General features: G+C 49.9%; 1 protein-coding gene across 1 annotated transcript in view; it reads right to left on the bottom strand.

Moving 5' to 3' along the window:
* Positions 1–22,591, bottom strand: part of LOC106983011 (protoheme IX farnesyltransferase, mitochondrial) — a 136,365-nt gene that overhangs the window by 10,125 nt on the left and 103,649 nt on the right. Inside the window, exon 6 of the mRNA XM_027047284.2 lies at positions 6,021–6,253. Within this exon, the coding sequence (XP_026903085.1) occupies positions 6,021–6,253 (233 nt within the window). The remainder of the gene's footprint in view (positions 1–6,020; positions 6,254–22,591) is intronic.

Here is a 22,591-nt window from a genome sequence, read left to right as displayed (position 1 = left end):
CTCCTTTGGCCTTCCAGAGTTTTTGCGGGTAAGCATTTTTAATGCGTTTTAATAGCGGTTAAGGTAAAAAATAAATAAATGAATACATGAATAAGAAAAGGCAAAGTAATTAGGTAGGGAGACAAGGCCTAACCCCAAATCTCAGAGGGGACACGGTCGCAGGTAAAACCCCATGACGATGCCGACCTTTGCTGAGATCAACAGGGCTTTCGAAGCTAGCAGTTTCCAGCCGGAAACGTCTCAGCCATGAAACAGCAAATATCAAGAACTAACACTGCTTTAGCGTTCCCCATTTCCACACACTGATCTGTCCAATTCCCCCGCCACCCCGCGTCCCGCTACGCCTCGCCAGGTGCTGGGTTAGCCAAGGGGCAGGCCAGACCCACATGCTTTGCACCCACAACACCACCGGGGCATCCGAAACAACGAGAAAAATTCCGTTTTCTCGGATAAAAACAACAACAACAAGAAAGAGGTTGTGGGGGGGCGGGGGGGGGGGAACCAGAATCCCATGTGATGTCCTCAGGTTTATTTCAGCTCTTCGGTCTTGGCTGGAGGAGGGACGGCAGGTTGATCTCTTGGGCGCTCAGGCCCTCTGGAGGTCTTAATTGGCCCCGTAGCCACTACAGGAACCACAAAAAGATGTAGACGCTGGGAAGGGGGGAAAGGACTTTGGAACACTGACATGTCCTCAGTCCACGAGCCGAGCCGTCTGGGATGCGAACCGTGTTTTGCGCAACAGCTCCTTATTTATCTTTCTTCTCAACTAGACAGGTCCTGAGGCCGTAGAAATTCCCACCACCCCTCCCCCTTCCGGGGCCTGCCTGCCTCCTTCTGGGGCCCAGGAAGGGGCCTCTAGGGAGGGTCACGTGGTCAGGGGGACTGAGGGACCCCGATGTTCGTGCTGGGTCTTCGAGGTCCTGCCGGAGGAGCCGGGGAAAGGACCAAGGAACGGAATCCGTCCAGTGGACTCTGCCTCCCTGCAAACACGGCCCCGGCATCCACCCCCCCCCCCCCACCCCCGGCAGGCTGGCAGGTGTCACAGCATGTCCCAAGGAGGATGACCGGCTTGAGGCTTCACTAGATACTTGCAGGGTGAAATGTGACTAGGGAAGGGTGGAGGCCAGGCTTGGGACAGTAGAACCCCCCACCAGAGAGGCGCAGGGGTGGGGGGACGGAAGGGCACGCAGGCTTGGGAGGAGGACGGGCGGGCTCGGCAATGCGCTGCCTTCCAGCACCACGGGAGAACGCACCTGCGGCACGGGCAAATAATCCTGAACTTGGGGCCCTTGCCCCTCTCCTGCTTAACCTACAAGGGCCTTGACTGCCTTTCAATACAGTCCCCGTCAGGCAGCTCATCTCAGATCACGGCCCCTGCCCCACGCTGTCCAGCTTCAGCTCCCGTGCCTACAAATTCCTGTGCACGCTCTTCCCTCTCCTCGAAAAGCCCTTCCCTCTTTGAGAGAGCGGTCTCGTCCTCACTCAGAAGGTCCTCTGCTCCAAAAGCCCTCTTGGGCCCGTCTGGGGAGGTTAGGAGAACGCACAGCCCTCCAAAGACCTCTTTCTTGCTCAAGCTCTGACAGCTCAGTCAGTTATTTGACACCTGCCCGCCTCTCCCTGAAGATGCTGAGACACGCTTTCCGTGAAGACGGGGCCTGGGTTTTAGGGATTTTTGTATCCCTCGGTGCCCAGCGCACAGTAGGTCCTCACAGACACCTGCCCCAGGAAGAAAGCCAATCAGCAGAGTGGGTGGTCTCCCAGACCCTCTTACATCTTCCTCCCCTCCGGCCTCCCCTTCCTTCCTGTCCCTGCAGTTCAGTGGAGTACATCAAAGACTTCTCCATCCATACGCTTCTCCAACACGATCTCTCTTTGGAGGTCCAAAGACAAAATGATTTGGAGATACTGCAGGAGGGAAACGTTTGGGGCCACTTTTCTCCCATCAGGGCTGTTTCAAGCAAACGTGTCCCCTAAGAGAAGAACCCTGATGGGAGACACAACCTCCGCGGGTGATACGGACAACACCCTGAGTGCAGCTCCCATAATGCCATCTGCCCCCACCCTTTGCCCATGTCCCTAGGAATTTCTGAGGTATTTTGACAGCCAAGGCTCACTCTCTGGTTCTGTCTTTTCAGACTAGTGGCTCAGAAAGCAGTCCCTGGAGCAGGGGCACGGGCATCACTAGGCAGCGTGTTAGAAGTGCAAATTCTCAGGCCCTACACCAGACCTACTGAACCAGAAACTATAGGTGCAGGGCCCAGGAATCTGGGTTCTATTTAGTGAGCCTGCCTGGTGATCCTGATGCACATTCAAATTTGTGTGGCTGTGAGCATTTGAAATAGGGCTACAGGGACTTAAGAACTGAAGGTTTAAATTGATTTAGTTTAAGCTCAAAGTTGAACAGCCACATGTGGCTAGTGGGTTCTATTCTAGAAGGTGACAAGACTGTATATATAGTCACATTCAACCTAGTGGCTAAAATCCCAGCAATAGAAATGTTGAAACTACATTCTTGCAGACTCTGCTTTATTTCTTTTCTTTTTAATGTTTATTTATTCTTGAGAGAGAGAGACAGAATCTGAAGCAGGATCCAGGCTCCGAGCTATCAGCACAGAGCCCGACGCGGGGCTTGAACTCACGAGCAGTGAGATCGTGACCTGATGAGCCCAAGTCAGACGCTTAACCCACTGAGCCACCCAGGTGCCCCGTGACTCTGTCTTATTTCTTTGACTACTTCCGGCTAAATTTACCGGCCCTTGCACATGGCTGAGGCCCAATAAATATTTGGCAGTTGACCCAGGGTTAACCTAGTTTTGTCTGTAAAATGGAAGCTACTGATTGATTGACTGATTCATTCATTCATTCATTCATTCATTCATTCGATGTAATCAAAGATTTGCTGTTGATGTCACGTTTGCTCTATCAAATTCATGTTTCAAAACTTTTCTGGAAACAGTTGAAGGCATCACGCAAAGTAACCTTCCTTCTGTAAATCTGACAAGACGTTAGGTATACGACCGGACCTGTGGGCGAATCAGAATTCTGGGGGCAGTAACCCATGTTGTGGTTGTGTGCCCCACAATGCGTTTTCAGGATTTGAAGAAAAAGAACATAATACAAGGCAACTGCTAGAGGAACTTCTCCTTGTGGTGACACAAATCTGTTTCGGGCTGCACTGCTTTATGCCGGGGTCCGTTCAGGCAGTGATGGGTCTCTTTCTGCGAGATAAGCATGCATTTTTGCCCTGCAACCTAAAACAAAGTATAGCCTGGCCTTCCGCTCTGTCTCACTAATGAATTTATATACGCGATTAAATGTGGATTACAGAAAGATGTGTTTTAAAAACGTTTTTTAAAAAAAATTTATTTTAAATATGACTATTGGCAGTTCAGCTAAATCCATACTGTCCCTGAACAAATCCAGGCTCCTAGCCGAATGCGCACTCTAAGTGGGAAGACTGTTGCAAAGTTCTTTCTCTCTCTGGCCTCTGGGGATGCAACTCCAAAGAACATCGAGGCCCAAAGTCCTCTGAAGGAAACCGCCTGGGAGTACAACAAAAGCCGCTAGCAAGAATCTGGGTGACCAACAGACGACAGAAGCGACCAAGTTCTGCACCGCCGTGGACTGCCCTGCCCCCATCGACCTCCAGGGGTTATCTGTCCCTGTAGATAGTAATACTTAACCCTGACCGTGGCTCTGTCTGGGATTCCCCAGAAAGAAAAGGTAGTTTTGGGGGCCTTGTTCCTTTTTTCTTTTTTTTTAACTTATTTTAAGTTTATTTATTTATTTTGAGAGAGAGAGGTAAGGAAGGGCAGGGAGAGAGAGGGAGAGAGAGAATCCCAAGCAGGCTCCACACTGTTAGCACAGAGCCCAACACGGGGCTCGAACTCATAAACTGTGAGATCATGACCTGAGCTGAAATCAAGAGTCGGACGCTCAACCGACTGAGCCATCCAGGTGCCCCCTGGGGGCCCTGTTCCTTTAGGCTGGGTGTGAGGAACCCATGTAAGGTCCTGGCACTCTGGAAGGGTGTGGGGCTGTCTCCTTCAGGCAGGCAGGTGACTTGGAGCACAGTGCTGCAGAGTGGGGGTCTCTTTCAAGGGCCCCAACTCAAATGTCTGGGCGATCACTAGAAAGGTTCGGAGGGGTACAGGAGGGGAGAGGAGAGTGGGGTGAGGGGAGATGGAAGGTTCCAGGCAGGGTCAAGACTGGGGCTCCAGGCAGAACTAGGAGGGGGACTCTGACCAGGAATTTGGTGGTAAGCAGGTGTGTTCTCTAAATATAAACTGCAAACGAGGGGGAAAATTCAGACACCATCTAGTCTGGAGATGTCAGACCCATGCTTCCCTCTCTCCCCACCTACGCTCAAGATGGCCATCCCTAACACCGGACCCAAGGCCAGGCGCTCTGTCCACCAAGCCCAGAGGCAAGCTCACTGTGGGCAGAACAACAGCCAGGTAACAATTACGAATTGCTCAGAGTTGCCAGACCAATAAAAATCTCATGATTTTTGAGATTATTTTCTTGATCTGCATGAATCCATCTACTGTACAAATGAGGAATACTTAGCAAGAACTCACTTAATCCTCACGACAGCTCCGTGAGAAGGGACCACGGGGGAGATTGAGGAGACGGTAGCATAAAGAAGTCTAGAACGTTCATGTCAAGTCTAGAACTAGCCACCTGGGTAGTTCAGTCAGTTAAGCATCCAACTTCAGCTCAGGTCACGATCTCATGGTTTGTGGGTTCGAGCCCCACGTCGGGTTCTGTGCTGACAGCTCGGAGCCTGGAGCCTGCTTCCGATTCCGTGTCTCCCTCTCTCTCTATGTCCCTCCCCAGCTAGTACTGTCTCTCTCTCTCTCTCTCTCAAAAATAAACATTAAAAAAGTCTAGAACGTTCCAAAGGGCACCCCTGCTCTGGAGCACTCACTCCTCACCACTGTGCTGCCATCCCTCCCACACGGATGAGATTCCGGTCTGGGGTGTATCACTGAGCAAATGAGCAGGAACGTTCTAGAATATCTTATGTGTAGACGCGTGGAACGCCAACATTTACAGGATATTAAAACTGTGCTAAGAGACAATCACGCTAAAGGTGTAACAGCCTTTGTAAGCTTGCCAAGTCAGAGTGTAAGGGCTTTTATGAAAAGTTTCAGAAATGTGGCTTACAGGGCAAACGTTTATGGTCAACTGCCTTTTGATCTCTCATGTGAAAAATATGTACTTACGTCTCTTGCAGGAAACCTCACCACTTCCTTCCTAAGTGTTGGTCAGAAACACTAATTACCTGGCTAATTAGACTGTGAAACTTCCCTTCCAGATGGTAAAAAGGAGCTATTTTCACCCCACAAATTTCGTTGTGACATGCCACCAAAAAAAAAAAAAAAAGTAGATGGATTTCAATGGTTTTATTGTAGACACTGTGAAGGACTTAAGCAAATCATATAAAAGTAAATGAGAAACTGATGAAAAGGGTCTGCTCCTTCACAAAGGGGTGGGGTGGGGGGGGGGTGGGGAATCACCTGGTTCTGTGGGGAAAAGCTCACGCCCGGGCAGGGAGCGTCCGGATGGGCGGGAGAGCCCGGAGACCGAGTCCTGGACACTGCTCCACGATGCGGGACGTCCCCCAGGACTGATCAGCCCTAACGGGGCTCGTGACTTTTAGGTGCCTGCTTTCCACTCTACCCGTTGTCATAGCACTGCTTGTTTCTGTGGGGTTTTTTTTTTTTTTTTTCCCCTAGGCATTCCCTGCCCGGCCCGGGAAAGCACACGTCCCCCTGGAAAGCCTGATGACACGGTCTCCCTTCCGCCCTGCGTTCACGCGACCGCAGGAATGAGTACGGGCTAGAGCGGACTCAGAGAGCGAGAGCTGCAGTTCCGGGAAGGACACGCCTCGGACAGGCAGGTGCCGAGGTCTGCGCACAAGAGCCACCCACCGAGGGCTGGGCCCTGGTGCCCCCCCGCCACGGGCCCGTGGGCCGAAGCCGAGACCCCCGCAACCCGGCACGCGAGATACTCACCGGCGTCCAGGCTGCCGGTCGCTGCCGTCCAGCCCATGACAGGCGGGATGGCCCCGACGACGGCTCCGACCCACGTGTTGGCGATGCTGATCTTCTTCAGCGGGGTATAGCAACAGGTGTACAGGAAGATGTTGAAGACCCCCAGGGCTCCCGTGAGGGGGTTCACCCCCCAGGTCAGGAGGGCGACGCCTGGAACGGCACAGCACGTGGCAAAGGACACAGCTAGCAACGGGCTGAAAAAGAGCAGCGGCACAGAGCAGTCACTTTCCAGTCCGGCGGGCCGCGTTGCCCGCGCTCAGCGTGGACCACCCACCTACGTGGCGCGGCAACCCGGGAGGCAGGCTGCTGCGCCTTCTTCCCGGTTACGGGGCACCGGAACCCGAAAGGCGGGAGTTCTGGCTGCCCCCTCTGACATCTGCCGGCCGGGGCTGAAGTTCAAGTCCAGGTGAGAGCGCCCTGGATTCGTTCTGTCCCTTCCCGGCCGTGGGAGGCGGGCGCGTCCCTCTGCTCACCTGCACGGCCGGGACGGTTCTCTGCTCTCGCTCACAGGCTGGAGTGAGGGCCGAGGCAGACACTGCCTGCCTGGCACAGGGTTCTGCTTTGCAGTTAGTGCCAAGTAGGTGACGGCCATAGAAAAACCACCCGGAACGCGGTACCGGTAATGTTTGGGCAAAAGCTGGCATCTCAACCCTGCCCGTGTATTTATAGTTTAAACACATTACCCCATTAGCAGTAATGGATAATGACAGTATGTCTGAATGTATCTATCTGTGATAAATTACAGGCTTGGCAAGGGACCGGCTTGGGGCCCACGGCCACACACCAGGGGGCTGCCCCACACGGATAGCTCAGTTTCGGTGCCACAGCTGGTTTCAGAGCCACGGCATCTCCGGAGGACCCTCACCATGTTGGCAGGTGCAGTGAACAGGGTCAAATACTACTCTCCACCAGGCGGGACGATCCTACGCCTGATTCTCATCAGAGCCCACTTCTTTTTTTTTTTTTTTTTTTAAGTTTATTTATTTATTTTGAGAGAGACAGAGACAGCATGGGTTGGGGAGGGAAGGAGAGAGAAATCCCAAGCAGGCTCCACGCTGTCAGCGCAGAGCCTGATGCAGGGGCTCAAACTCACGAACCGTGAGATCATGACCTGAGCCGAAGTCAGACACTTAACCGACTGAGCCACCCAGGTGCCCCATGCCAGAGCCCACTTTCTAAGGTGGACTTTACATGGGATCTTGTGAGAGAGACGGGGAGAGACAGAGAGAGAGAGAGAGAGAGAGAGAGAGAGAGAGAGAGAGAGAGAATCTCAAGCAGACTCTCCACTGTGAGTCCGGAGCCTGATGCAGGGCTCGATCTCATGAACCATGAGACATGACCTGAGCCAAAATCAAGAGTCAGACGCTTAACCGACTAAGCCACCCAGGCGCCCCTATATTTCAATGTATGTTAATAATTTCCCTGTGCTGTTCAGAATTCTTTTGTAACGTCATCATTAATAGGTACATAGTGGTCTATTCTGTGGATTCAACATAATTAATTCAGTCAATATAGCCTTTCTGGACATTTTGTATCTTTCCTTTTGAATTAGAAGTAACCGCATATATATCTTGCAGACAGACTGCTGTTCATAGTTCTGACTAGGATGCATCCTGAGGATAAATTCCCAGACCTGAGACTGCAAGGCCAGCTGACATGCACGTTTGTAGGGATTTGACTTGTACCACCAGTCTACGCCCCAGAGGGTTTAGGCTCTTTTACACTCCTATCAGCAGTACATGAGAAAGCCTATTATTTCTAGAACCTGTATCAACACTGGGTATGGCATTAAACACAAACCAAAAATTAACAACGTAAAAACATGTTTATTGAGATAGCATTATCCCCATTTCACAGAAGAGAAACTGAGGCTCAGATGGCCCTTGAACAATGAGAGGAACGGGGTGCCGACCGCGATGCACAGTTGAAACATCCACGTGTGACTTCTGACTCGCCCAAAACTTAACTACTGATAGAACCACGAGAGATCCCTTTTTACCAAGATACGCAATTTACTGCAGAGACAAACTGCTTATGCAGAGATGATTGGCATCACACATGGCATTTTATTATTCCCTTTTAAATTCTTTTTTATGTTTATTTATTTATCTTTGGGAGAGAGAGAGAGAAGACAAAGCTTGAGCAGGGAAGGGGCAGACAGAGAGGGAAAGAGAGAATCCCAAGCAGGGGCTCGATCTCACGAACTCCAAGATCATGACCTGAGCCGAAATCAAGAGCAACCCATCGGATGCTCAACCCATTGAGCCACCCAGGCACCCACACGTGGCATTTTCTTTTCTTCACGTTTATTTTTTTTTTTATTTTGAGAGAGAGAGTACAAGAGGAAAAAGGGCAGAGAGAGAGAGGGAGAGAGAGGGAGACACAGAATCGGGCTCTGTGCTGACAGCACAGACATGGAGGTCAAACTCAGGAACCGTGAAATCATGACCTGAGCCGAGATCAAGAGTCAGATGCTCAGCCGACTGAGCCACCCCAGCGCCCCCGCATGGCATTTTAAATGGGTGCTCCCAAGACTTGAGCTCACAACAGCATCCAGAGGTGGTTATGAAATTGTTACAGCAGCTGATTTTACTGAGTTACGATTTAATACTCCATCTCTAAATGTGTTCATCTTTCTCTCCACTCAAATGGCACCCTGTGCAGTCTGCAAATGTTTGGGCAAGTTTTGAATAAACTTTAACTTTATATAATAGATTTGTGTGTGTTTATGGTAGTATTATGCATCCACGACATACGTTTTTAATTTTTTTTGAAATTTCTAGGCCATGTGGTTTGTGAGTTTTTTCAAATTGTTGCCAACCTCCAACCTTTTTTCTAATATATTTATTGAGAAAAAAAATCCACATATACGTGGACCCGCACAGTTCCAACCCGTGTCGATCAAGGGTCAGCTGTACCAGTAAAATAACTTGGAAACAGACTTGTACTCGGATTTACTCCTTGGCTCATTGATGCAATCCCACTGGTCTGTGGGGGTGCCCTGCTGTAGTATGACTTCCTGATTGTCTGATTGCTCGGATCTTGCCGAGCCTGGGGGGGGGGGGGGGTGGGAACTGGAGTCTTTAGGCTGTTGCCTTCAGCTGGGAGCAGCAGCCTGAGGGTTTAAAAGCTCCTTTGGTTTACCCCGAGGTAGAAATAGCCTAAGTTCCTCCCACATTACCTGAGATGAAAACACTGGGGAAGCACTACATTTACATACATACATACAAGGTCGGACCTAGGATATAAGGTGGGGAGCAAGACAGACACGGTCCTTGTCCTGGGGGCGCTTATGCTGAAGTGAGAGTTAAAGAGGCCGGCAATCTGGGGCCACTGTGTGTGGGTGCTGGGGGGCTGGACAGGGGGAGGTTTGTAGGAAGAAGTGCTGGGCGGGAGGAAGAGGGGATAGAAGGGTAGACAGGAGTGATTCAGGCAGCCGGCACAGCACGAGGGGCGGGAGGGGTCAGAGAACACTGGGAGGGAAGGCCACACGGAGACATCCTGGGAACACTGCCTCTGGGCAGATGCACAGAAGAGGTTTTCTCTGCTTTTTTACACAGGGGAAGAAAACGATCAGATGTGCTTCTCACAAGGCCCTCGCTGCCTGCCGTGATGACCAGCAAAGACGGACAAGCATTCACTTGTCCGTTCACGTCGGGCATTTTCGAGGAAAAAGAAGCGTGAGCCACACCACCACTGCAAGTTGGAAGAGCGCTAGCAAGAATAACGGTGCTGGGATGAAGGGAGCGTGTACCAAGTGACCTCCGGGCTCTTTTTTAAAGTTTGACGTAACCAGGAAATCTTTAAAAATCACGGTGATATTAAAGCTGCTTCAATTTAGCCGTTTTTAGGGGCACCTGGGTGGCTCAGTCGGTTAAGCGTCCGACTTCCGCTTAGGTCATGATCTCGCGATCTGTGGGTTCGAGCCCCACGTCGGGCTCTGTGCTGACAGCTGGGAGCCTGGGGTCTGCTTCGGATTCCGTGTCTCTCTCTCTCTCTGCCCCTCCCCCACTTGCTCTCTCTCTCTCTCAAAAATAAACATTAGAAACAAATTAAAAATTTAGCCGTTTTAATAAAGAGATCTATTTCTGATGCAGAAAAAGATTAGTCAAGTGCGTTCATTTCTCATCTCAGTTAAACACCACTATGATTTTCTGCCTTGGTACACATAGAAGTCCGAGCGAAATCTCAAAGCCTGGAAGGGCAATTTTGTCAAAGACCGACTTCTTGTTCTTTCAGGTCAATTGCTCGATACACTCGTCCTCCTAATCCTACCGCTCAGCCCTTGACCAAAACCCCCATCTGCTCTCTCCCATTCCTGGATGGGTTTTGGAAAGTATCCCAAACCTGGAGACACACGCACACACACGGAGTTATTTTCCCTTTTATCACGTCTTCTGTATTTAAAATTTCATTAAACATTTCTTCCCCATTATTAGTCTTTTTGCTCCTTTTACATCTGAATTCCTCAGCGGGTGGCTTCCATTTTGAGTGCCACTCTGAGGCCTGATTTCTAGAGGCGGAACTAGAAGAAAGAATCCCAGGTTCCCTTGGGATTCCCTGGGCTGAGCAGTACCTGACGGGTGAGGGCCAAGCTGGGACTCCCCGATGGAGTCCCGGGTGCTACCGAGATGTGGTCCCCGGACCCAGAGCGTCAGCATCTCCTAGGGGCTCGTCGGGAATCCAGGCGATCGGCAGGCTTGCCGAAGTCGGGGACCCACTGCTGCGCCATCACCAACGTGGTGCGGGTCCCATCTGGCCTACGTGAGGCCACGCCGACGGAGCCTGCGCCTATAGAAGGCCTCCACCTCCACCCCACCTCCGATGCTGGGTGCAGCTGGGCTGAGTAGGTCCCGCTGTCTTTTGATATATGTCTCGACATATTCCAAGTGGAAAGGACTCGGGACAGCAGCCTAGCTCAGTATTCAGTTCACTGGGGAACTGCCAGTGTCTCCAGCCGCCTCTCTGCTCCGTCTACCTTGATTTGGTCTGGGCACGCTGCTAAGCGTTTCGGCCCTTACGAGGGTGCGATGAAGCAAGCGGGGCAGAGTCTTGATAATCCTGTGGATTCTGGGTGACAGGAACACTGGGGTTCGCTATACCATTTCTAACTATTGTGTCTCCTGGAACGTTTGCATGCCAAAAGTGTTTGTAAAAGGCTTTAATATTCCTCTTCTTATTATTATATTATTATAGGGTTTCCGTACAGTACCATAACTAAGCATCGCTGACAACAATCAGGTGGTCTGGGTTCAAATTCTGATTTGAAACAGCTCCGTAAAAGTGGGCAAACGAACCTCTCTGATCCTTGGTTTCCTCAGCTGTGAAGTAGGGGATGTATTAGGACTATTCTTTAAAACGTGTATTTATTTTGAGAGAGAGAGAGAGAGAGAGAGAGAGCGAGCATGAGCGGAGCAGGGGCAGACAGAGAGAGAGAGAGAGAGAGACAGAAAGAATACCAAGCGGGCTCTGCATTCAGCATGGAGCCCAACGCGGGGCTCATTCCCACGACCGTGACATCATGGTCTGAGGCAAAATCAAGAGTTGGACGCCTGACTGAGCCTTCCAGGCACCCCCGTATTAGGGCTGTTTTGACGGCAAGACTGAAGCACAAGTCAAACTGGCTTATGCAAAAATCCTCAGTAACAAGACCACCGGGAGGGCAGGGGCTCTATCACTGAGCTGTAGGATCTTGAGCAAAGTAGCTAACCCGTTGGTCTTAGTTGCTTCATCGGTCAAATGGGAGGTACTTGAGAGTGAAGAATCAAAATAAAGCACTTGGCACACGGCCCACTAAAAGAGCACGTAGCGTGCATTCGTTCGTTTATTAAGATGTCTCACTGTCATCTAGTCAGCCACTGTGCTAAGTGCGGGCATACAGCAGTGAGCGAAACAGACGGCGATGCTCACTCTGAAAAGGATGGTGGACGTTAAACAAACACAAGTACTACCAGGTCTCAAACTGTAAAATCAACCACAAGAACTGGCAACATGAGGCAGCGTTCTTTAAATAGGAGGTAGGGCTGGAGGTAAGGGGTGATAAACTTTCAGTAAATCGTTTCCAGTGGTTTACTCTTTTCGAACTTACGAAGACATATGGATATGTGTTGGAATATGAAGACAAATGTAGACATGTTCAAGAATGTCACCTCAATTATAAATTATAAAAAGCGTAATGGCTGCATAGCATTTCCTAATAGTAATTAAAATGGCAACACTTTTTTATTTTCTTTTTTTTTTTTTTAATATTTATTTACATTTTTGAGAGAGAGACAGAGAGAGAGAGAGAGAGAGAGAGAGACTGAGCAGGGGAGGGGCAGAGAGAGGGAGAGAAAGAATCCTAAGCAAGCTCCATGTTGTCAGCACAGAGCCTAATATGGGGCTCGAACTCATGAAAACGTGAGATCGTGACCTGAGCGGAAACCAAGAGTCAGACGCTTAACCCACTGAGCCACCCAGGCGCCCTTTATGTTTTTATTTTCAATTGTAACTTTATTTTATTTATTTAAATGTTTTTATTTATTTTTGAGATAGAGACAGAGCGTGAACAGGGGAGGGGCACAGAGAGATGGAGACACAGGATCCGAAGCAGGCTCCAGGCTCCGAGCTGTCAGCACAGAGCCGGACGGACACGGGGCTCGAACTCATGGAGTGTGAGATCATGACGTGAGCTGAAGTCGGCCGCTCAACCGACTGAGCCACCCAGGCGCCCCTCAATCGTAACTTTAAGAATTTAACTCTATTATATCAAATTACAAAAAAAAAAAAAAAAAAAAAAGTAAAAATAAAATAAACCAGCATCAGGAAAAAGCAGACGGATCACACGGGAAACATTATTTTTTTTCTTAATGCTGGTGCTCTCACGTAGCTAGGGCAGTGGCTGTAATGGGCTTTGTTAAGGAGAGAAGGTTCATACCTCTGCGAATGGTGGTCACCGGAGTGAACTTGCATAGGAAAGATCAGAAGAGCAGAAGAATGGGGTGTGATGGTATTGTGCACGATTTCTAACTTTCAGTAAAATGGAATAAAGGGATGACTAAGGCAAATAGCACTGTGGGGTGGGGAAGGAAGGACGGTGGCAGAGGAAAAGAATCTAGCCGTTGAACTAAGACGATTTTTTCACGTCCTTTCACTCACGCAGGCAAATAGGTTGATGGCTCACGCTCGGACTGAATGGTGATTTATTTCCAAACTCATATCCAAAACTGAATTACATTTCAAATAGAGACATCTCTCTACTGAGCATCAGCACAGAGGCAGGCTTCTCCTTCTGGCTTCCCTGCCCAGAGCTACTCCAGAAAAGGAACAACAGACCAGGGAACGGTGGGGGGCAGGGGGTGGGGGTTGTCAACACATTCCTATGAATTATTTATTCTTCCTTTAAAATACCGTACTCCTTCGTTTACTAAACACCAATCCTAAGTAGCTCTAGCGAAGTGGAATTTTCTGCAGAAATTAGGAACAAAGGAGGTTAAAAAAAATATGCAAGCTCTAATTTGATGACTATTTATTGCACTTAATAAACATAATCCACATTACGTGACTTTGAAATAACTAACGGGAGAAATGTGGTCTTTCTGTTTAAGTAACGTGTCAGAGAGGTCTGCGAAATGTGACACTAAATCCAGAAAGCTTTACATCGTAAGCAGCTCTATAGGTGATTGGTTTATACAAAAGTTAATCTCACACTTCTTGGCTTTTCTTCCAGAATAAATGATTTTTAAATCACAAAATAAAATTTCCTTTAACAGCAAAAGAAAACCCCAAACCTCAATCAAACCAAGCTAATTTAGCTCTCATTTCCTGGATGAATCCCACATTTGAGCCCTGACCTGAGCTTTTGGGGGTAAGCCCCTCCAGGTAACTGCTTTGACAACGTGTCCCCAAAATCTTCTCCAGGGGTTTTCTATTTCTCAACAAGACTCAAGTTGCAGATATTGCAAGGTAGGAGAGGAATAAGGAAAAGTCAGAATTTAAGGAACAGGTAAAGCAAATGTGGATGCAAGATATATTTTATTTATTTATTTAAATTAAAAAAAAAAATTTTAGCATTTATTTTTGAGAGACAGAGAGAGACAAAGCATGAGCAGGGGAGGGGCAGAGACAGAGGGAGGCACAGAATCAGAAGCAGGCTCCAGGCTCTGAGCTGTCAGCAGAGCCCGATGCAGGGCTTGAACCCACGAACCGTGAGATCATGACCTGAGCCGACGTCAGGAACCCACGAACTGTGAGATCATGACCTGAGCCGACGTCAGACGCTTAACCAGCTGAGCCACCCAGGCGCCCCTATTTATTTTATTTTTTAAATGGAATTATTTATTCTTGATAGGGGGAGGGGCAGAGAAAGGGAGAGAGAGAGAATCCCAAGCAGGCTCCGCACGGTCAGCCTGATGCAGAGCTCGAACTCGTGAACTGTGAGATCATGACCTGAACCAAAATCAAGAGTTGGGCGCTTAACTGTCTGAGCCACCCAGGAGCCCCAGCAAGACGTATTTTAAAAGAGAATTTAAAAACATTTAAGGGGCACCTGGGTGGCTCAGTTGGTTGGGCATCTGACTTCGGCTCAGGTCATGATCTCACATCCTGTGGGTTCGAGCCCCGCGTTGTGCTCTGTGCTGACAGCTCGGAGCCTGGAGCCTGTTTTGGATCCTGTGTCTCCCCCTCTCTGTTCGTCCCTTCCCTGCTTGTGCTCTGTCTCTCTCGCTCTCAAAAACAAGTAAGAAACGTTAAAAAAAATTTTTTTTAAATTAGGAGAAATTCAAGAATAAGCAGGTGTTTTGGGCAATGACTCTGCTCAGAACACGGGGCTGCAGCGTCATATTCAGAAAAGCTTTTTTTTTTTTTTTCTTCTCCAGGGAGGAAAACAAAGCAGGTCTGAGCTGAATGAGTTTTGAAAGTCAGCCGAAAGAATCTTACTGATGTAGGAGGGAGGTGGGAAAAGACAGACAGGGGTGGGAGGGTGGAGGCTGGAAAAGTGAAGATGAGCCTTACTCGGTGTTGACCTCTGAGATGGGGCCTTGTAATTCAGGGATGAAGCAAAACGAGGACTCCTGAGTTACGCTACGTCAATTCAGTTTAAATTGAGGAGAAGCTATCTGTAGAAAGACTGGAATTCTCAGCGAGAAGAGATTCCTGTTGTTTGATCCCATCCATGGAAACCAAGTTTCTAGTGCTGGGGTCCCAAATCAGTGTACTTCTCAAATTCCCAAACTCTACTCCCCCCCAGGCTCCCATAGCACCTTCAATATCTTTCTAGTTTCCTGGTGGAGCCAGATGGTTTAATTTTCTTACCCGACTTTTTTTTTTTTTTTAAAGTTTATCCATTTATTTTGAGAGAGAGAGAGAGCGTGTGAGTGAGCCAGGGAGGGGCAGAGAGAAAGGGAGGGGAAAAGAGAGAATCCCAAGCAGGCTCTGCACCCAGAGCACAGAGCCCGAGTTGGGGCTCGAACCCACGAACCGTGAGATCATGACCTGAGCCGAAATCAAGAGTCGGATGCTCAACCGACTGAGCCACCCAGGCGCTCCTCTTACCCCCTCCCTTTTTAATTTATAGGATTCTATTTAAGAAAGCCGTGTTGTTCACCTACATAAAGTTAGGGTGAATGAATTTTAAGGCGGCTCTGAAAAGCTTTAAAAAAACCCACAGTTTATAAAAAGAGAATCTGGGAAGTAAAACCACCCATCCCTGCAGCTTTGCGGAGCACCTTGGGGGTACAGGCTACCCGCAGACGAAGGTATAGACGCAGGTGACCTCACCTCCTGCAGGGCCTGCTCGGACGGATACCCAGGGGGACCAGGCTGGCGATCTACAGGGGTGAAAGCCCAAGTGATGAACAACGGACAACCGCTCCTCGGGCCTGACTGGCCGATCCCATGTGGGAATGTGCTAAAAAGCCCAGAAACCTGGGGCTTTGTTACATTTTCTATTTTCAAGTGCTGGCAACGGTAGAAAAGCCCAGCAGGCCAAACAACAACGACAAAAAGGCCTCTTCAGGATTGGGCCTGTTGGCCGCTGTCTTGCAATCTGCGGTCCAGGTGAAAGATCTCTGAGGTACGGATAACACCACGGCCCCGGAGCTGACCCCCGACTCCGCCCCGTACTGTCTTCCGTCTTCCGTGTGGTTATTTCTTTCCCATCCTCTAAGATTCAGCGCGGACATCAGAACAAGTCCTGCAAGAACATTCTCCCTCAGCCTTCTCTCCTTCCTGCTTCCGCCCCCCACCCCCAGCCCTCGGGTGGCCTCCATACCCTCGTGAGAACAGCACGGCTCAGTCCTGACGCGGACAGCTCTGGTGCCCTCCCCGGCCGCCCGCCCGCCACGTCCTACCTGGTTCAGGGCCTCTACCCTGTGCCACTCATCTTTCTGTTTCCTGCATCCAAGGCAGCTGCCCCAAACGCCGGCTCAAACAGACCTTTACAAACCACGCGAAAGACAGAACAAACACTACCACCAGTCGACGGGAATGGCGTTTCATGGCCAAATGTTGTCACCTCATCTGATCGAGAAGAGAGAGAGAGAAGGCGATAGGGCGTTTGGCTCACGGATTCCAGGTCATGAATGAAAGGTGTCGGGTGTCTGCTCCTGTGACCTACTGCTCAAGTGGATGTGTTACCCTTCATACTAATATTTACTAGAAGATCTGAGTATTTTTTTGGTTGTAAGATGGGACATGAGAGCTGAAGGACCCCCCCATCCCCAGCACTGCTGACAAGAAGTGTTCACAACTCACGATGCTTCGGAACAATCGTAGGGGCGCCTGGGTGGCTCAGTCAGTTAAGTGTCCGACTCTGGATTTTGGCTCAGGTCATGACCTCACAGTTCATGAGTTCAAGCCCCGCGTCGGGCTCTGCGCTGACAGCACGGAGGCTGCTTGGGACTTGTGATTCTCTCTCTCTCTCAAAATAAATAATAAACATTAAAAAAAAAAAAAAAAAAAAAGAACCGTAAATGCTTTCATGTTGCTTATGACCATGAAAGAAAGGAACGTTCACTTCTAGAAGACCCCCCAGCGTTCCTCTCTCTCACCCACTGTCGTGACTAAGCGTGATGATACACGCTAAACTTTTTTGTGGATGCTTCATACTGTGTGGTTCATAATGTCGAACGATTTTAAGCCCAAAATTCTCCACACTGGCACCACTCTTACTGAGACCGAATTTGTCGTTCCTGCCATTTTGAAGGACTGGTTAGCACTAAGAAAAAAAAAAAAAAACCTCCTATACTTATAAAATGTTTATGTTCTTATTACATTTGCAATATATACACGCCAAGAGACTAATCATAACAATCCTTGGAAACTCTGTGGGGCGTCAGCCCGGTCTGGGTACTTGTCTGCTGGACCAGGGTGACGGGATGATGAACAGCCTTCACAGCTCCCCTGCAGCCTGCAAACTGTTTACATTCGCTTAAGTGCTTACTGGTAAAACCTTCAGTAAATTTGAAAAATGTCTCCTGCAAATCCCTATAATGCTTAAGCTAAACCCTGTTCTTTAAGTTAATCATGCCAGCTACACAATCCATTCATTTGGCTTCGAAAACTCAATCTTCGTCATTTATTTAAACACCGGGCACTGGCGGCCCCCGACCCCGAGTGTGTTAATTTGTCCTCTCTCAATAACCTCTTCCCTGCTCTGCTCTTTCCATCTCTCCCGCCTGCAGCCCACAAAAATAACCAGGCCCTCTTCTTCAGGAAGCTCCCGCGCTGGCCAGGCCGCCCTGACCCACGTCCCCTTTCCCTGATCCCCCAGGGGACGTCTCGCTTGTCCCGACTCCCTCGGTCCACCTAGTGCGTACTGATGGGACTGTCTTGTCCATCTGCGAAGGCTTTTGAGCATCTGGCTAATTTTTCACCCCGATTATAAGCCTTTGGAGCCTTGCAAAAACAGAACTGGAGGTACTGGGAACATGATGGGTAATCAACGCATTCTCAATGAACTGAATTAGACAAAGGGATTGCTTAATTTTAAAATAATCCGGAAGCAACAGCAGACCTTGACGTTCTTAAGAACGATTCCTTTTTGTTAGGATAGAGCAGGGAAAAGGTTATTACTTAAAAAAAAAAATACATGTTGAAGATACAAGTCTGAAGGACCTCAAAACAGGTAAAGATGTTGGATTAAAGGTGTCAGTATCTCTCTCTTGTCCATGAACAAAGAGAACCTACGGCGGAAAACTCTGGCTTAGACAGGAGCAGGGCCACTCCTGCAGAAGAGTGGTCAAGAACAGGACAGCACGGGAGGACGCGCTCCACAGGCGAGGCAAAATACAAGACGCGCTCAATGTTAAAGTTAAGATCCTGGCTGCAAGAATTTGTGCACTGGGGGTGGGGGAGGTGGGTCACGGCTAGAAAGTCACAAAGCAGAACGGGGGCCCGAGGCACATACTGGCCAAGAGGAAGCTCGAGTGCAGCGGAAGGAGCCCTGGGAGGGGCAGCCTCGGGTCCTTCGTGCGACTCCACCCCCAGCCTGCACCCCCTTCCCTTGACCGGACCAGGGATGAAATGTCAGGCCCAAGCGTGGGCAACCCCATTTCCTCTCACAAGGCTTGGGAACTGGGACAGAGGACTCAGCTGGGAGACCAGGGGGCTGAGGCTGAGGCTGCCATTTGGATGATGAGTCCGTTTAAGCAAAAGTGGGATCAGAAGAGCCAGTGGGCCGCGAGGGAAAAATGAAGTTCACGTACAGAGAAAAGCAGAGGTGGACAGTGTGGGAGGAAGCTAAATCGTGACCAAAGCGCCGAGAGGGCCATCCTTTCCAGAAGTCTGGCGGTAAGGAGAACAAGAGAAAAACTAGATGCAGCTGCTGATTCAGCAGACTCTTCTCTAAGACAGAGGGACCACTTGTCCAAATACTGAGTCAGAAGCAAGGGCCCCAGTGGGGTGGTGGGGTTGGAAGAGGCACAAGGACACCCTTAGGAGAGTCTGTGCCTGTTCTCAGACGAGCCTGAGGGTCTTTGGGCTTGGGGACCATAGGTAGAAACGGGCCCCCAACAACTGCCAACATCAGGTGCCAGATTCCAGCACCTTTTATCTGCTGTGGAAAAACATTTGGTCCTCTGAAACAGAAGTGAGGTGTATCTTAGGAAGAACTACTAGGGACATTCACCCCTGTCCCTCTGACCCCTCACCTTGGCTCATCCTAAAACTACCAAATCCATTAAAAAAACATTTTTTTTTTTTTTTTTTTTTTTTTACCATTCATTCGTTTTTGAGAGACAGAGACAGAATGTAAGCAGGGGAGGGGCAGAGAGAGAGGGAGACACAGCATCCGAAGCAGGCTCCGGGCTCCGAGCTGTCAGCACAGAGCCCGACGTGGGGCTCGAACCCACGAACCGCAGGATCATGACCTGAGCCGAAGTCCGACGCTTAACCGACTGAGCCACCCGGGCGCCCCCAAATCCATTTTATCTGATGAGAACCAATGTTGCAGGTAGCCAGGGATGTCTGGTGAATGGAAGGAGTTCAAGGGCGTTGGATACGTGCGATCTGTGAGAGGAGGAAGGAAGACAGGTACCAGCGAGGATGGAAACGCAGCAGGGCGACAGGAGGCTCAGAGGTATGGCACTTCTCCATTCTGCCTGTGACAAGTTCCTCACCGACACGTGGAGCCACATTACCAGAGCTGTGGGTCCCTCGGGCTGTGACACAGCTGTGCTGACACGCAGCCTCAGGGGAACAGAGGCATCGGGTCTGGCTCCGAGTTAACAGGGACAAACTCTGGCGAGGCGCCAGTACCAGAGGTCACGATAGCGCCATTCGGACCCTCCGGAGCCATCCTCTGCAGACATCTTCGGGTGCAAACGTAGCTGTCCAGAGCTCTTTGGCCAAATGCGCCAGGACTCTTGAGTTTAGCCCACGTGCATCTGGGATGCTTCCTAAGTGATGTGAGGTACAATGGGCTCCAATTCATCAAGTGGCTCCCCCAAGCCATTAAAGACGCTGATAAGTAATTCTACCATGAAGGCCCCAGGGCTAACGTAAAAAGCAGAAAGCCATGGGGTCAAATGCTTCCATTTGGTAAACAGAAGCTACAATAGGATGTTTCTATTAACCACCTGCAATTATTGTATGGTCACAGCTCACTCCAACCATCAGCATCGTCACTTCTTGGGTGCCTTCGAGAGCCAGGACGAATTTAAAGGTCATCTTAGTATTAAAAAAAAAAAAAAAAGTCATCTTTCTTTCCACTGGTGAGGAAAACAGGAAAAGCAGGATTTCTCTGAGAGTTGAGATGAAAGATTGTCTTCCTTTAATGGTAAGCGATGCCTTAGATTTACCGAATTGTCATTTTATGTAGGCAACAAAGAGGCACTTAGAAGTACTGTCATCTGTATTCTCCTTGGGAAACTGAAATAACTAATAATGTAATTTTGTAGATTTTTATTCTCACTAAGTGGCATTTTAGTTGTAAGGATTTTTGTCTTTGATTCTCAACAAAATTGCACAAAATTTCTGTTGCCTGAAATGTAAAGGGAATGTTTATCCTGTAACTGGCTATTTCGAAAACAATTATCTTACTGTTCCTTGTTTATTAAATACAGTCAATGTCACTTTCTCCATCACGGGAAACGATACAAAGCTGCAGCGGCCGCTCGCTAAACAGCAAGGCGAGCGGCACAGAGGCTGGAAAACAATCTGCGCTTTTACTGTCTTGAAACAGAGTGGAGTTGGAGTTTATTTACTTTATGTAGCTCATCCCTGAGGTGAAAATACATCAGACTCAAAATTATCCTTTGAAATCCCCTGCAGTGATCCATAAAGTGCATGCAAGGTTAGGCATGTACAGTTCTGGGAAATAACGACCACATCCACAAAAAATCCCCGAGGTGGAGGAGAGAGACGGGGGGTCCTAAAGCGGTCTGTCTGCTGGCAGGGTCCACTCTGCTGTGTCTCGATGTCCAGCGCTGGCAACCGGACTGCACAGTCACGTATCTTTGCCGTGACGGTTGGGGGCGCTCCGCTGGACAGTGGGGCTGCTGCTTCTTGGGAGGGGCGGGGCTGACGACTGCTTTGCTACACTGCCTGCTCCTGACGAATTACGTGCTACCCGTACGAAGAGCTGCGGAGTGTAAGAAAGGTGCAGATACGTGTAGACAGCGGAGACCTTCCTTAAGGGAGGTCTTGAGAAAACTCGAGAAGACAGGTGGAAAGGAACGGGAGGCGCAGAGGCAGGGTGGCAGGGATCGGCGGGGTTTTTCTGCGGGAGATCCGTGACCCACAGGAAGCGGGAACGGCTTTGAAAAGCGGACACAATTTAAGTGACCTTGTGGGCGGTGGTGCCCAGTCTGCGTTCTGGGTTGCCCCCCCCCCCCCCCGACCGTGACCGCCCTGGTCTAAGCCATCGTCAGCTCACCCTGGACTGGTCCCAGGCCTCTGCTCGCTCCCGTGACGCCATGGTACATTCTGAAGACTTCCCTCACAAACATCAGTGTGACCACAGCGACCCCACGCTTACGACTCACACCTGGCTTCCCGCTGCACACCGCCTCTGAGCCAGACTTGTCACTGAGGTGCCCTCGTGACCTCATCTCCTCCCACTCTGCTCCTTCTGGCCACTGCGGCCCCCGTGCTCTTCACTGGGTCGGGCACACCCTGGCCGCCCGGGCTCTGCACCTGCTGCTCCCTCTGCCCACGCTGCCCCCCTTCCCTGCATCCTCAACCTCCGGGGCTCAGCGCATACCCCACCTCCTCAAGTGTCTCTGTACCTCCTCCTCAAGCGGTCTCTGCCAGTTGGCTCTATATTATCCGGTTCCTTGTTTTCTCTGGACAACTGACAGCCATCGAGAGGGACCTCTGAACCTTTATTTGGCTCACTGGTTTACTCTGTACCTCCCAGACAGGACAGTAAGGAGGGCCGGAGCTGGGTCACATCAGCCGTATTCCAGCGATGAGCTGGAGCCTAACACCCGGAGATGCTCGGCCCGGGGCTGTTGAAAAAAGTAGGAGCCACCACAGTGAGGACCGCACTGTCATTCACTGCTGTAGCAGAAGGGTTGCAGCCTCACCTACGCCTAAGAGGTAAGCGCCCCAGCTTAAGAGAAGAGGACACAGCCGTCTCCTAACACGCTCCCGCCTGGGAGAGCAGAAAAAGCAGCTGGATTCTGAGTCCAGGCAGACCGACCCCAAACGCTCATGCTCTGCAGGCTACGTCAACATGGTCCCAGGGAAAACCAAGCACCCTGAAAACCCACTAGTCGTGCACGCAGTGAAATTCACACATTTTGAGAGTACAGTGAGTTCCAGGCTCTGACAAAGACACACAACGGTGTAAGCACCACCGTGATCAAGATATAGACTATTTCTGGGGCGTCCGCGTGGCTCACTTAGTTAAGTGTCTGACTCGATTTCGGCTCAGGTCACGATCTCACGGAAATGAGATCAAGCCCCGCGTCGGGCTCTCGGGTGAGTGGAGCCTGCTTAAGATCCTCTCTCTCTTTCCCTCCCTCTGTCCCTCTCCCCCACTGACTCTCTCTCAAAACATAAAAAAAGATATAGAATATTTCTGTCACCTCACAAAGTTCCTTCATGCTCCT

The sequence above is a fragment of the Acinonyx jubatus genome, chromosome E1 (assembly GCF_027475565.1).
Source record: "Acinonyx jubatus isolate Ajub_Pintada_27869175 chromosome E1, VMU_Ajub_asm_v1.0, whole genome shotgun sequence".
NCBI lineage: Eukaryota > Metazoa > Chordata > Mammalia > Carnivora > Felidae > Acinonyx > Acinonyx jubatus.
Note: the sequence above shows the minus strand (reverse complement) of the source record. Positions and strands in the feature narration are given on the sequence as shown.